At 45.8% G+C, this 16,330-nt stretch overlaps 1 protein-coding gene across 3 annotated transcripts in view; it reads right to left on the bottom strand.

Moving 5' to 3' along the window:
- CEP152 (centrosomal protein 152) overlaps window positions 1-16,330 on the bottom strand; it is a 1,079,595-nt gene that overhangs the window by 388,843 nt on the left and 674,422 nt on the right. For all 3 annotated transcript variants that reach the window (XM_078684802.1, XM_078684801.1, XM_078684803.1), the window contains 2 exons: window positions 14,436-14,526; window positions 14,261-14,358 (listed from right to left, as the gene is read on the bottom strand). In XM_078684802.1, coding sequence (XP_078540928.1) covers window positions 14,261-14,358; window positions 14,436-14,526 — 189 coding nt within the window. The remainder of the gene's footprint in view (window positions 1-14,260; window positions 14,359-14,435; window positions 14,527-16,330) is intronic.

Genomic DNA, 16,330 nt, shown 5'->3' with positions numbered 1-16,330 from the left:
CCTGCAGTCGCCTCTCTTCCAGGCCTTGGAGCCTAATCCTCAGCCTTTCCCTCAGGGTCCTTGTAGAAAAGGTCTGGCAGATGTCACAGTCTTCAGGGACATGCTCTTCAGGGAGGCAAAGAATGCAGACGTCGTGTGGATCAGTCTTGGCCTTCTTCCTTCCACATGCTGGGCACTTGTCGAATAAAGCAGGCATTTTAGATCCCTAAAAAGCCTGAACAAACACACAGAAGTGAAAGGAAACACCAAGTAGCAACTGAAAACACTTTTAAATCCAAAAAGTGTACACAACTCCAATAAACCCTTGAAAAAGGGAGAGCTCAATGCACCAGGGTCCTGTAAGCAGGAGCCGGAAAAAAGAACTGAAAGTGAGAGGGACCTGCTATGCATTCTGGGATACTGGGAGAAGTTTCTGGAAAGTTCTCTTAATGGCACAGTATCCTATTTAAGCCACATAATGGCAGCCTATGGGACTTGTCTGTCCATGCCTTCCTCTATATCATTTCAGAGGGTTTTTGCTGTTAAAGCAAGGGAAATCTGGACAGGCTTTGCTGTTTGTGGATTTTTGGTGGAATTTTCTAGTTGAAGTACTGGACAGTATAGCCTGTGGACATAGGCTGCATTATTTGTCTTTAAATTCTCTCTTAAGTGTCTTTGCAGTTCTGCAATTTTCTGACTACTTAAGAGATTATTTTTGATTGCCGGGGTCCTCGCACATGGGCGGGACTATTCACTAGATTATGACTATACACAGAGATCCCCTACTACAGAACCAAAGTAACTGGACGATAGCCAGCCATGCAAATTCTGCTCCCTGGTAGTTGCATACGACACTGAAGGGAAAACTAAAGCGTTTTCTCAATGGCTACAGCTGGTGAGGAAGAGGATGATGCTGCATTTGCAGTTGGTTAAGGTCTCTGCCCTTCCACCTGGAGCCCTGAAAAGGCTGGGGAGGCTTTTGAACATCCTGTAGGGGATGCCTCTGTCACAAGGTAAGGCCTGTTAGAAGGTCCACACAACTCCCTGTACTGCTGGTGGAAATGATAGGATGGGAAATGTAACTCCATGGAGCAGGCCATAGCCTAGCTATCCTGTAAGTGCTACAGCATGGGTACTCACAAACTTTCTCTCGGGGCCAAATTTACAGTGTGGTTTGTGTCCGAGGGCCGCATCGGCGGGGGCGGGGTTAGTGGGGGAGGGTGTGGGGCTTGAGCAACAAAAAAAACTGAGACCATGAGGTTGAACACAGGTCCCTGCAGTGGACACCTTTGTCCACTGAGCCACCAGACCCGGCATACACACATCTCTTTTTCTCTCTCTCTGTCTCCCTCCATTCCTCTCCCTCCCTCCCTCCCTCTCTCTCTCTTTCTCTCACTGTCTCCATCCCTCCCTCTATCTCTCTCTTTCTCTCTCTCCCTTCCTCTATCTCTCTCTCTCTGTGTCTCCCTCCCTCCACCCCCCTCTCTCCCTCCCTGTCTCCTTCTGTCTCACTCACTCTGACTGTCTGACTCCCTCTCTCTGTCTCCCTCTCTCCTTCCCTCTCCCTCTCCTTCTCCATCCCTCCCCACCCTCTCCCTCCCTTTCCTTCCCTCTCCTTCCCTCCCCCCTCCTTCCCTCTCTCCCCTTCCCTCACTCCCTCCCCTCACCCCCCTTCCCTCACTCCCCTTCCCTCACTACCCCTCTCTCACTCACTCCCCTTCCCTCTCTCCCTCCCTCACTCCCTTCCCTCACTCCCCTTTCCTCACTCCCTTCCCTTCCCTCACTCCCCTTCCCTCATTCTCACTCCCCTTGCCTCACTCCCTCCATCACTCCCCTTCTCTCACTCCCTCCCTCACTCCCCTTGCCTCACTCCCTCCATCACTCCCCTTCTCTCACTCCCTCCCTCACTCCCCTTGCCTCACTCCCCTTCCCTTCCTCCCATTCCCTCACTCCCCTTCCATCACTCCCTCCCTCACTCCCCTTCCCTCACTCCCCTCACTCATTCTCTCACTCCCCTTCTCTCACTCCCCTTCCCTCACTCCCTCCGTCACTCCCCTTCTCTCACGCCCTCCCTCACCTTGCCTCACTCCTTCCCTCACTCCCCCTCCCTCACTCCCCCCTCCTCACTCCCCTCCCCTCATTCTCTAACTCCCCTTCCCTTACTCCCTCCGTGACTCCCCTTCTCTCACTCCCTCCCTCACTCCCTCACTCCCTCCCTCACTCCCTCCCTCACTCCCTCACTCCCTCCCTCACTCCCTCCCTCATTCCCTCACTCCCCTTGCCTCACTCCTTCCCTCACTCCCCCTTCCCTCACTCCCCCTTCCCTCACTCCCCCTTCCCTCAACAACAAAAAACTGTGACCATGAGGTTGAACACAGGTCCCTGCAGCGGACGCCTTCGTCCACTGAGCCACCAGACCCGGCATACACACATCTCTTTTTCTCTCTCTCTCTGTCTCACTCCATCCCTCTCTCTCTCTCTCTCTCTCTATCTCTCTCGCTCTCTCACTGTCTCCCTCCTTCCATCCCCCTCTCTCCTTCCCTGTCTCCTTCTGTCTCACTCACTCTGACTGTCTGACTCCCTCTCTCGGGCTCCCTCTCTCCTTCCCCATCCCTCCCCTCCCCTCCCTCTCCCTCCCTTTCCTTTCCACTCCTTCCCTCTCCTTGCCTCTCCTTCCCTCCCTCCCCTCCTTCCCACTCCCTCACTCTCCTTCCCTCTCCCTCACTCTCCCCTCACTCCCCTTCCCTCACTCCCCTTCCCTCACTCACTCACTCCCCTTCCCTCACTCCTCTTCCCTCTCTCCCTCCATCACTCCCTCCCTTACACCCCTTCCCTTACTCCCCTTCCCCTCCCTCACCCCTCTCCCCTCCCCCTCTCCCTCCCTCACTTCCCTTCCCTCACTCCCCTTTCCTCACTCCCTTCCCTCACTCCCCTTCCCTCACTCCCCTTCCCTCATTCTCCCACTCCCCTTGCCTCACTCCCTCCATCACTCCCCTTCTCTCACTCCCTCCCTCACTCCCCTTGCCTCACTCCCTCCCTCACTCCCCTTGCCTCACTCCCTCCCTCACTCCCCTTGCCTCACTCCCTTTCCCTTCCTCCCATTCCCTCACTCCCCTTCCCTCACTCCCCCGTCACTCCCCTTCTCTCACTCCCTCCCTCACCTTGCCTCACTCCTTCCCTCACTCCCATTCCCTCACTCCCCTCCCCTCATTCTCTAACTCCCCTTCCCTTACTCCCTCCATCACCCCCCTTCTCTCACTCCTCCCTCATTCCCTCACTCCCCTTGCCTCACTCCTTTCTTCACTCCCCTTCCCTCACTCCCCCTTCCCTCACTCCCCCTTCCCTCACTCCCCCTTCCCTCACTCCCCTTTCCCTCACTCCCCTTTCTCTCACTCCCCCTTCCCTCACCCCCTTCCCTCATTCTCTCACTCCCCTTCCCTCACTCCCTCCGTCACTCCCCTTCTCTCACTCCCTCCCTCACCTTGCCTCACTCCTTCCCTCACTCCCCCCCTCACTCCCCTTCCCGCACTCCCTTCCCTCACTCCCCTCCCCTCTCTCCCCTTCCCTCTGTCTCCCTCCCTCTATCTCCCTCTGTCATCTCACCCTGCCTGTGTGTCAGCCCAGGCTGCTTCCCCGGCATGCACACACAGCCGCACCCAGCACTTCACAGGTCTTCATGTTAGTGGGACTTTTGTATTTCACCTCTTCATCGGCCCCTGCAGGTCCACTCTGACTATCACCGGAATGAATCACCCGGCCCCCACAGAGCAGCAGAGTCTCCCAGAGTCGCGCTCCGCTCTGGTTGCAGACAGTCTTTAAAATAAAATGTTCAGCTCCATCCTGACATTGTTAGAATCCATTAAAAACCTTTGACAGGGCAAAATGCTCTGTGTGACACCCAATCTTATTTGTAAGGTGTTAGTGTGATTATTGTAGGCGTTGTTTAGAGCTCAATGAGGTTGTGTTATCTTTGCTGCATTGTGCAGCCAGCCATGAACGTCACCTGGGTAAAATAACTAAAATGTGTAATATCGGTTCTAAGCTCTGCAATACTCATCCCTTTGCCACCGCTCTGATCCTGCATTGCTGAAAAGCAGGAAACTTCTCAAAACTAAAAAGAAAAAGCAACAAAAAAAAAGTTTTTTGTTACGGCCTGTTCAGTTGCAGCGCCTTTAAGCTTCAGCAAACGTGCGATTTATAAATAAAATGAACATCACATCATAATATTTTTAAAACAGAAAGGTAGACATAAGGTTTGTCTTATGCACAGGATGATGGAGAATTATTTTAGCTGACAGTGTATGGCTGACTAAACGTTGCAATTCATAAACTGTTTTCACAGTTAGACAGTTCTTGTGGGCTCGTTCTGAAACTCTGCGATGTCGATGTTGATCAATGGCTACGGGGACAGGTTAGAGGTCTCTGCAAAGTAATGTGGAAAATGTATTTGAAAACTTCTGTTCGAGAAATCAATGCATGGCTGTATATAGAACAATCCCTTTTAACCAATCCCAAATGCAGTTAACTCCATATTCATATGTCAGTCTTTAAACATTATTTTTTAAAACACGGGTGCGATGACTGGAAGGTCCGCGGGCCGCCAGGGAAGGCTTGCCGGGCCGCTGCCGGCCCGCGGGCCGTACTATGAGTACCCGTGTGCTACAGCATCAGATAGACTTCTCTCCAAAGATCTTTCGACATCAAAAGAATATTTATACACATATACACACACATGTAATATACACACATACACATATATATTAAGTCCAAAATGTCCTGGCCCACCTTCTCGACTCGATGGGATACCCCAGGTACAGACCACACAGATTGCCACTAAGTACAAAATTTGCTGTTCAAAAACAATGCTTTATTCCTAATCCATCACCTCAAATCATAATAACAGACCAGTGTCTGCCATGATGCGTTTCGATCGGAAAACCGATCTTGATCACATTAACATATATATATATATATATATATATATATATGTATATATATATATATATATATATATTCACTGAAAAAACCATAGGTTAGAGACCATATATAGTTAGCTGGACATTTTATTGACATAAAACCAATGAAATTCCATATATAGTTAGTTGCACTAACTATATATCGCGCACCCGCAATCCACTGCTGATGATGTCACATATTACATCATTCATGACATGGTCAGTGACATCACTGATGACATCACTGATGACATCACTGATGACATCACTGATGACATCTCAAATGACATCACTGATGACATCATCTAGTGTCTGTGTGTTTTTGTAAAGTTTAAATATGTTTTACATATTGAAGAATGAGTGGATGTATGGAAGACTGAGTGTGTGTGTGGCTGGCTGGGAGGTGTGTGACTCTGTGCATATCAATGTGTACTTGTATCAGTGATTGTATAAGAGAGTAAGTATGTGTTAGTATATGTGTGAAAAGTATGGTGTTCTGTGTTTAACTGTATAGATGAGGAAATCGAAGTGTGATTGATTCTTCACAGGACTGACTAGGTGTATGAGTGCATATGATAGTGTTGTAATAATGAGTGACTGTATGTATGAGTGATTGTATGGGTGAATGAGTGAATGTGTGTGTAGACGTAGGAATCAGTGAGTGCGTATGTAGTAACTGGTATTGGTGTGTCATGATGTCATCAGTGATGTCATTTGAGATGTCATCAGTGATGTCATTTGAGATGTCATCAGTGATGTCATCAGTGATGTCACTGAAGTATGGTGTTCTGTGTTTAACTGTATAGATGAGGAAATGGAAGTGTGATTGATTCTTTACAGGACTGACTAGGTGTGTGAGTAACTCCATGGATGAGTGGTAGTGTGTGAGTGTCTGCATAGGTGTATGAGTGCATATGATAGTGTTGTAATAATGAGTGACTGTATGTATGAGTGATTGTATGGGTGAATGAGTGAATGTGTGTGTAGACGTAGGAATCAGTGAGTGCGTATGTAGTAACTGGTATTGGTGTGTCATGATGTCATCAGTGATGTCATTTGAGATGTCATTTGAGATGTCATCAGTGATGTCATCCGTGATGTCACTGACCATGTCATGAATGATGTAATATGTGACATCATCAGCAGTGGATTGCGGGTGCGCGATATATAGTTAGTGCAACTAACTATATATGGAATTTCATTGGTTTTATGTCAATAAAATGTCCAGCTAACTATATATGGTCTCTAACCTATGGTTTTTTCAGTGAATTTTCAAGGTTTTGTAAATGCAAATTCCTAACTATATATGGTCTATAACCTATGGTTTTTTCAGTGAATTTCATTGGTTTTTTAAAAGCTAATATCTATAGCTGTAAAATATATTCTTTATTACGTGACGTATCACGCAGCCACGTGAGACGCCTCATGACGCGTCGCATAACCGTGACGTATCGGCTCTGCAGCGCAAACAAAACCCGTAACGTAAGCGTGCCGGAGCACGCTTACAGATATATATATTTTTTTTAACCTTAATTAGACAAAATCCACACGTGCACATATCTTGAGGCCTTGCAAAGGCACATCAAACAAACAGTCCCTACAATTTTGCCAAGTTTGCTGGAAATCCATTCCCTTAATTTTGTTTTTACTGTTTCTCTTGGTTTTCCCCTTGTTACGCTTACCGGGACGCTACCCGGTACGCAAACCGGACGCTCCAAAAACACAAGATGGCGGCCTCCCGCTACGCTGCCGGTTAGCTGCCCGGTTCGCGTACCGGGAAGCGCCTCTACCGCGAAAAATCGCGGGGGACTTTAATATCCCCCTCATCAATCCTAGGGGGTCAGGAGGGGTTTACCTTGCCCCCTTTCCTTCATTTCCCCCTTCTTTTTTCACCACATCTTGTCTCAGGAACCTACCGAGAGACAAGATGGCGGCCGCTCCGGACTGTTTACAATGTTGACAGCTACGCTGCCGGTGAGCTGCCCGGTGAGCTGCCCGGTGAGCTGCCCGGTGAGCTGCCCGGTGAGCTGCCCGGTTCGCGTACCGGGACGCGCCTCTACGGCGTAAAATCGCAAAAAAAATGTTTTTATTATTTTTTGCCCCGCGGGGCACTTTAATATCCCCCTCATCAATCCTAGGGGGTCAGGAGTGGTCTACCTTGCCCCCTTTCCTTCATTTCCCCCTTCGTTTTTCACAACATCTTGTCTCTCGATCGTACCGAGAGACAAGATGGTGGCCGCTCCGGACTGTTTAGAATGTTGACAGACACCGGAGAGCCAATCAGCTTCGCTTCGCGAAGTTCCGTTACGCGTCAGGTACGCGAACCGGGGCGCTAACTGGAGCGCTGTCACAGATATATATATTTTTTTATACGTTAATTTCTCAAAATCCACTGGAGCACATATATTGAGACATAGCAAAGGCACGTCGGGCAAACCATATCTACAATTTTGCCAAGTTTCATGTAAATCTATTCAGCCGTTCAAGCTAAAAGTGAGTCCAACCGCCCTATGGAAAAATGAATGGGAAAAATGCGTTTTGGGACCCCCCTTTTTTCTCGGCCCCCCCTTGACGAAACCCCCCCAAATTTTCAGGGGCTGCTCAGAAACACAATGTGCCATTTTCCTGAAAATTTCAGCCAATTCCGTCCACAAACGCCAAAGTTATTAGACATAGAATTTTCAGAAATCCCATAGAGAAAAAATCCTAACTATATATACCCACTGGCTATCGCCAGTAGGTAATATACATATATAAACATATATAATCTGCATATCTATATAAATATAAATGCATGCATACATATACATATATGCATACATATGCATGTTATTTACATGAAAGTTTTAAAAACACTAATAAAAGCAAAGCTAAAAAGCCACCTCATTACAAACAGAATGGCTTTAACTTAAACGAGGGCGAGATCTATTGCATTTTCAATGCTTGTTTACTTTGGTTCTATCAAGAAGGCATTCAGATGTGTCACACATTTGCCATAAATTCTAAATGTTAGCACTCTAGTTGCTCATTAGATCACTGTAGTAAAGCTAGTGCTCACCAGGGAAGTCTGCTGCTAATCATGGTTTGCAGCCATTTTCCCGCATTTTTTATCCCGCAGACTTTCAGTCCGCATACCATTATCCCGCAAGGTCATTGACCTCGCATACCATTATCCCGCATCTTTTCAAAACGCATGTGCATTTATCACGCATGCCTTTACAAAGAATTACGTTTTAAAGGCATGTATGGTAAATGCATTTGCGTTGTGAAAACCACGATGACGAGAGAGGTAAGTGGGTTTGTGTTAATTTTTTCGTGGGTTAGTGATTGTGTAGTGTAGTGTAGTGTTGTGTAGTGTAGTGTAGTGTTGTGTTAGTGTAGTGTAGAGTTGTGGTGGTTGTTTAGTGTAGGGTCATGCTGGGGGTAGTGTTTTAGGGTTTAGGGTTGTGTTGTAGTGTTTGCGTAGTGTAGGGTCATGCTGGGGGTAGTGTTTTAGGGTTTAGGGTAGTGTTGTAGTGTTTGCGTAGTGTAGGGTCATGCTGGGGGTAGTGTTTTAGGGTTTAGGGTTGTGTTGTAGTGTTTGCGTAGTGTAGGGTCATGCTGGGGCTAGTGTTTTAGGGTTTAGGGTAGTGTTGTAGTGTTTGCGTAGTGTAGGGTCATGCTGGGCGTAGTGTTTTAGGGTTTAGGATAGTGTTGTAGGGTTTGTGTAGTGTAGGGTCATGCTGGGGGTAGTGTTTTGGGTAGTGTTGTAGTGTTTGCGTAGTGTAGGGTCATGCTGGGGTGTAGTATTTTAGGGTTTAGGGTAGTGTTGTAGTGTTTGCGTAGTGTAGGGTCATGCTGGGGGTAGTGTTTTAGGGTTTTGGGTAGTGTTGTAGTGTTTGCGTAGTGTAGGGTCATGCTGGGGGTAGTGTTTTAGGGTTTTGGGTAGTGTTGTAGTGTTTGCGTAGTGTAGGGTCATGCTGGGGTGTAGTGTTTTAGGGTTTTGGGTAGTGTTGTAGTGTTTGCGTAGTGTAGGGTCATGCTGGGGTGTAGTGTTTTAGGGTTTTGGGTAGTGTTGTAGTGTTTGCGTAGTGTAGGGTCATGCTGGGGGTAGTGTTTTAGGGTTTTGGGTAGTGCTGTAGTGTTTGCGTAGTGTAGGGTCATGCTGGGGGTAGTGTTTTAGGGTTTTGGGTAGTGTTGTAGTGTTTGCGTAGTGTAGGGTCATGCTGGGGGGTAGTGTTTTAGGGTTTTGGGTAGTGTTGTAGTGTTTGCGTAGTGTAGGGTCATGCTGGGGGTAGTGTTTTAGGGTTTTGGGTAGTGTTGTAGTGTTTGCATAGTGTAGGGTCATGCTGGGGGTAGTGTTTTAGGGTTTAGGGTAGTGTTGTAGTGTTTGCGTAGTGTAGGGTCATGCTGGGGGTAGTGTTTTAGGGTTTAGGGTAGTGTTGTAGTGTTTGCGTAGTGTAGGGTCATGCTGGGGGTAGTGTTTTAGGGTTTAGGGTAGTGTTGTAGTGTTTGCGTAGTGTAGGGTCATGCTGGGGGTAGTGTTTTAGGGTTTAGGGTAGTGTTGTAGTGTTTGCGTAGTGTAGGGTCATGCTGGGGTGTAGTGTTTTAGGGTTTTGGGTAGTGTTGTAGTGTTTGCGTAGTGTAGGGTCATGCTGGGGGTAGTGTTTTAGGGTTTAGGGTAGTGTTGTAGTGTTTGCGTAGTGTAGGGTCATGCTGGGGTGTAGTGTTTTAGGGTTTTGGGTAGTGTTGTAGTGTTTGCGTAGTGTAGGGTCATGCTGAGGGTAGTGTTTTAGGGTTTTGGGTAGTGTTGTAGTGTTTGCGTAGTGTAGGGTCATGCTGGGGGTAGTGTTTTAGGGTTGTGTTGTAGTGTTTGCGTAGTGTAGGGTCATGCTGGGGGTAGTGTTTTAGGGTTTAGGGTTGTGTTGTAGTGTTTGTGTAGTGTAGGGTCATGCTGGGGGTAGTGTTTTAGGGTTTAGGGTAGTGTTGTAGTGTTTGCGTAGTGTATGGTCATGCTGGGGTGTAGTGTTTTAGGGTTTTGGGTAGTGTTGTAGTGTTTGCGTAGTATAGGGTCATGCTGGGGGTAGTGTTTTAGGGTTTAGGGTAGTGTTGTAGTGTTTGTGTAGTGTAGGGTCATGCTGGGGGTAGTGTTTTAGGGTTTAGGGTAGTGTTGTACTGTTTGTGTAGTGTAGGGTCATGCTGGGGGTAGTGTTTTAGGGTTTAGGGTAGTTTAGTTGTTTAGTGTATGCTAAAGGCATATTCGTTCTAAAAGTTTCCGTTATTTTAATTTGCGGCCTAATAGTACATGCAGGTTTTTTTTTGCGGACTGATGGTATGCGGGATTTCGTCATATATTCGCTAATCATACTTTCTATGGCAAAATGAACCCCCTCATTTTGTTCCTTTTTAAATTAAATGTTTTAAGAGTTACCACTTTATTCCAATCAAGATGGCTTCAGGTGTGCCATACCTTTGTAATAAGTAGGACTGTTAGCACTCTAGTTGTTCTTTAGAACACTCTGGGACATTCTGTCATTGGGCTATAGTTGGGCTACATCTGGCTGATATTTGGGCTACATTTGTTTTTTTTGTCTCTGGTGGCCATCTTTGGGCTACATTGGGCTACATTTGGGCTCCAACATATATATAGCCCAATGTAGCCCAATATATATTTTTCAAAGTTAATTTTCGTAAAAACCACTGGAGCCTATATCTTGAGACATAGCAAAGGCACATCGGGCTACCAGTCCCTACAATTTTGCCAAGTTTGGTGTAAATCCATTCAGCCGTTCAGGCTAAAAGTGAGGCCAACCGCCCTATGGAAAATTGCATGGGAAAAACACGTTTTGGGACCCCCCTTTTTTCTCGGCCCCCCCATGACGAAACTCCCCCAAATTTTCAGGGGCTGCTCAGAAACAAAATGTTCAATTTTCCTGAAAATTTCAGCCAATTCTGTCCTCAAACGCCAAAGTTATTCGACATAGAATTTTCAAAAATCCCATAGGAAAAAAATCCTAACTATATATACCTACTGGCTATCGCCAGTAGGTAATATATATATATATATATATATATATATATATATATATCCCAACATGAAGTTGATCCCTCGTTGGAAGAGCCACTCGATCGGCAAAAATTGCATCCATTTCATTTGAGGAGCCGTTGCAACAGGAGACGCAGAGGGAACAGTCATCATCCTTTCCATAGCCAAACCGGTTTCGGGAATCTTTTCCCTTTCTCAATGGCATCCGCATACGTTGAATGTTCATCATGTACTCAAATATAAAGGGCCTGCCCTTGTGGGCGTGTCCGCATCGCGGCATTCTGGATCCTGTAGTGCATGAAAGTTGATCTCCAGTGAGTTCTTCAATGTAGCAGTAAATTAAAAAATTAATAACCCCTGTGGGCTGATGCACTGTTATGCTGAGTGTCCTGTTGTCTTTGTTCAGCTGCTACTAGGACACCGGTCTCCCGTGTAGAGATAACGCCATCGGGGGCAATCACGGGTCCGCACTAAAGCGGCTGGCTTTCTTCCTGCGGCAGGGCTCATGCCGCAAAACATCCCAACATGAAGTTGAGCCCTCGGTGGAAGAGCCACTCGATCGGCAAAAATTGCATCCATTTCATCTGAGGAGCAGTTGCAACAGGAGACGCAGAGGGAACAGTCATTATCCTTTCCATAGCCAAACCGGTTTCGGGAATCTTATCCCTTTTTCAATGGCATCTGCATACGTTGAATGTCTCAATGCAGTGGACCAGGTGCAGTGGACCAGTAAATAATCAAAGACCAAGTAGTAACCACACACTTTCTGGAACCCATATAATGCCCAGAGGCTTGGTGCTGCCTGAATCCAAGCGGATTCAGAGGAGGAGCTACCGTCACCACCCAATCTCAGCCTGAGGCTGCATATGCCAGGATGGGTGCCTGCCAAACAGGTCTGCCATGCTGCTCCGCCTTCACGGCCCAAATTTGGAGTGAAGCTCAAGGCTCCTTTCAGCAGAATCGCCAATGTAAGTGCCGGTCAGGAGAAAGACCACCAGTGCTGCATGACAGCAGCAAGATGGAAGGTAATAGGGCCTCACACATTAAATACTTCGATGTGCAGACCATGTTATGCAGTGGGAACAATGACTGTTACTTAATAAGTCCCATTTTGGATATGAAATGTTGAAATAAATTATAAAATAATCAGAAGGAGTAGAGCTCTAGTGAACTGCACCCCTGCCTAATCTATGCCTATTGCTGTATGAAAGTCCAAAAGACACAAGAAAACCTCCTAGCATTTAGAGAGGGTGCCTAAGAAGTGCAGTTTGAATCACAACCCTGTACCTGAGCTCCACTGAACTGTGTAGTATTACCTGTTGGTGTGTTATTAAATTGTTTTATTTCAACTAAGAGAAGCACTAGAGCGCACCAGGGTCGTAACACAAGCTTCTGCAGCACAGGGTGTCTCCCAACCATTAAGAGGAAGCCCTCACTGAGCCCAAGACCATGAATAACCGTGCGATCTGGGAGACTCCAGAGCCCCTCATCACATTCTGCCGGCAGCTACCATCATTTTACGTTACACCACTGGGCTGAACAATGCATTACTGAGTCTGTTTGATTGTCGAGTTCTGATCTCTTGCTCAGCAAACTGCCTCCATGAAAAGCCTCTGTCTGCTTGCCGCTGCAACTCAGAGTCAAACGATGAAAAAGTGTACTTGGGTCAGTTGGCAAAGTCATAGTAGGAAAAACACCAGTGGCAAACTACCTCAACCATCATGGTTGGGGCTTATGTCTGCCCTGTGGCATACAAGTAGATCTTGGTATCACTTATTTATAGGACAGTTGGATCTGCCCTTCAGCAGCAGGGCCAGGTAACTACACAATGAGGTTCTAATTCTGCCTACATTTCTTGCTAGGTTCCAAACATGTCTTATGGAGCAGGGTGTCTAAAGTGGACTGGCTAGTATATAAAAAGAATGGATGGCTCCAACAATAATTCACAAGATATTGAAATCAAACTAGCTGTGGCATGTAGACTTCAGACACTATACGGACTGTTTGTCAGCATCTCTGCCTTTCACAAGGATTGATAAAAGAATTAGAAGAAGTGGACAAATTATTCTTCCCATGTGATTTGTTGAGAAGGTAACCTATTAGTGGTTAGAATACCGAGCACCTTGGGCTGTACATGTGAATTCCATTCTGTCTAATGATTTAAGCCAATCTTCAGTTGCTACACAAGATGCTTCACCCAGGAATTAGGTGGATAATAAGTTTGCTAAGACTCCAAATGAGGCATTAATTGATATGAAGTATGAATTGAAAAATGGCACCTAAATTCCCTATACAACTCATAAATTATTGAATTACTGTTAGTTGGTAAACAACTTAATGCACAGTTGCTAATTCATGCCAGGAGAATTTCTGCAAGAACAGCTATAAAGAGAAGACCTCACTCTTTTTAGGCCTTGCCTTCAGACAGCTTTTAGCTGGTTGTTCTCAAAAGACCTCTTGAGGACCGTATCAAAATCTACTTGAGTCCACTCATAGCTTACGATCAATTGACTTTCTTGTTGCTCTTGCTGGCTTGCCTTTTATTCAGTGGCTTTCCTTACTTTACTTGTGGTTGTTCCACACACCTGACTGGATGACTTGTAACCTTACCCTTCTCCTATAAAGGAATTCATATTTATCTTTTGCTTTTAGTACTCCAGGAGAATAGATGCCTTTTCTTGCTCTCTTTTACTCGTGTGCTGCTTCACCCCCTCAAATTCCTGCCTGACGCTACCCCTGCACTCCATGTTGCTCTTCAACTCCCGAACTTTAGCTTATTTAGAAGTGACATCCCAGATCTGCTTCATATTTATTTTTTGTCCTTCTCCACCTTCCGTTACTCCTCTGCGTCCGCTCGCCCCCCTACCCATCCTTCTTTAATCCACCACAACCCCCACTATGTTATGGTCCTTAAAAATATTCTATGTGGTAAGATAGACACACAGACTTTTAATTTTTCGCGCTAACTGGCATCCACCATCTTGGAACGCATAAATAAAAAATAAACAAAAACGTGGCCACAGCATCATGCCATAAGTGTGCGCATACCTTATTATGCTGGGCCACAATCGCAGCATACGCAGACATTCGTGCAGACACTTCATTACACTTTTCTTCTTTTCGCACAGCAATAGCTTGAAAAGGATAGACCTACTGATATTGCCAATGCTTATTTCAATATAAGCTCTCCTAGATAAGGATTGTTTCTGACTTTAATGAAGATACTCTCAATTGGAATATTTAATAATCAGGGGTTTTGTATGCATCTCTAATGCAAAATAGGAATTGAATTTGTACTCACCTCTGATTTTGTCTACAGCAATAATATATTGAGAGCGCATTTCTTCCAAGCCTCTTCCACAACAGGATGTAGTTCCACTTGCTCCTTCAAACTGTGAACTAAAATGACACACTAATGAATGACAAATGAACAGCAGTGTACAATTACTTCAGAGCTAAAAAAAAAAAATTCGTACCTGCTTGTCCCGACACATGCATTAATTTCTCCAATTTTCTTCTGCACCTCATAATTTTCATTTTTCAAAGCCTCAATAATAGTCTCATTTTCTAAGAAAACAAATTTACTTATTTCATTAGTGAAAAATAAAAAATAATTCATCTACAAAAAGGTTAGATTGGCTATACCAAACAATAATAGCTAATGAGGCAGCAAACAGACTTCCCCAAAATGTTGCATAGAGATCATAGTGGGGTTAAACATTGCACACACTCGCAAACGCCTTCAGTCTCAGCAATCAAAACAGCACCTGCATGCAAAGCAACTGCTCTCTCCTGGCAGAATGCCGAACACCAGAATTATGTTGAAGATGTTAATTATAAACTCATACTGCTCTGATTTTTTAACTGCATCTAAGCAGCTTAGGAGGTTTTTAATTTTCTTGAGTGGCGTCAACCTCTGAAACAAGACTTGCTACAAGACGAACATATTCATCAGAAGTGAAGTAAGGTGTGTCTTACTTTCGACCAAAAAGGGATAGGTTTGTTCTGCCACAACCCTAGAACACTTTGATATAAATGGTTTGCATGCCTGGGAAAATTGACACTGCTTTACAACAACAAACAATTCATGTGGTAGTGTAACTTGTATCGGTACACTCAGTAATATCCACAGTAGAAGCACTACTCATGATGATACCAACAGTAGCAATCTAACTTGTAGTAGCTGCAATCATACTTGCAGAAAAGAACAAGTTACTTACCTTCGGTAATGCTTTGTCTGGTACAGACCATCTAGCAGCAGATTCCTTTCCTTAGAGTATTCCACAGGTGTCAGACAGGATCTGCTAACTTTTGTTCAGCAGTACCCCTGCACGTGGATAGGTAGAGTCATTCGGATCCATGTGGCGTCATCCGCACCAGAAGTGACGTGTTTCGGTGACTATATAGGCTCCACCCAAGCGCGATGATTTCAGTTTCTTTTTGCAAATTTCCACAACAGAAGCGTTGAGCCACGATAAACACTGACCACTGGTGTGCATGTCCAGGGCCCTTAAAGAGGGGTAACCCTATCACTGTAATCTGTTCGTAGAGCAGGGAGGGTGGGTGGGTCAGTAATGAATCTGCAGCTAGATACAGTCTCTACCAGATAGGGTGTTACAAAAAGAAGTAGCTTGTTCATTTGATATAGACATCTAGCCACAGATTCCTTGCCTTAGAATTGATACCCAAGCAATATGTCCACAAAGGCGGGGCTGCGAAACAGATCATACCAGAAAATCCTGCAGGACTGAACAGGCAAAGTGCTCATTATGACAAACCCGACTGTCTAGGCAGTAGTGTTTTGTGAATGTGTGCAGAGATGGCCACATTGCTCCGTGACGGATGTCCAGGACAGGGACTCCATCTGCTAACGCAATGGTGGAATGAGCATGCAAGCTCTCTGGGGTTGTGTTTTTTGCCAATGCGAAGCACACTTTGATGCAGAGTATTATCCATCATGAGATTGTACGCTTCTGCACTGCCTTCCCTGTCTTAGCCCAGAAATAGCCTATGAAGAGTTGCTCATCCACCCGGAAATCTGTGCTACGATCTAGGTAGAACAACAGTACTCTTTTTGGGTCAAGGTGGTGGAGTCTCTCCTCTTTGGAAGGATGAATAGGGGCGTAAAAAAGGTACATGGAATGGTGTTACCGCCTTCGGCATGAGGATGCTCGAGTCCAAAGGACAAGCTTGTCTGGCTAGAACAAGACATATTCAGAGTTAGCAGACTGCCTACAGCTCACTGACACTCCTGGCAATGTTATTGCCACAAGCAATACCATCTTGATGGTGAGGAGTTTGAGGGGCAATTGTGTAGAAACTCAAAGGGAGCGCATATTAGGGATGTCATATCCAGGTTGAGGTCCCACAG

This window comes from Lissotriton helveticus, chromosome 3_2 (genome assembly GCF_964261635.1).
Source record: "Lissotriton helveticus chromosome 3_2, aLisHel1.1, whole genome shotgun sequence".
Lineage (NCBI taxonomy): Eukaryota > Metazoa > Chordata > Amphibia > Caudata > Salamandridae > Lissotriton > Lissotriton helveticus.
This window is presented reverse-complemented; position numbering and strand designations above follow the sequence as displayed.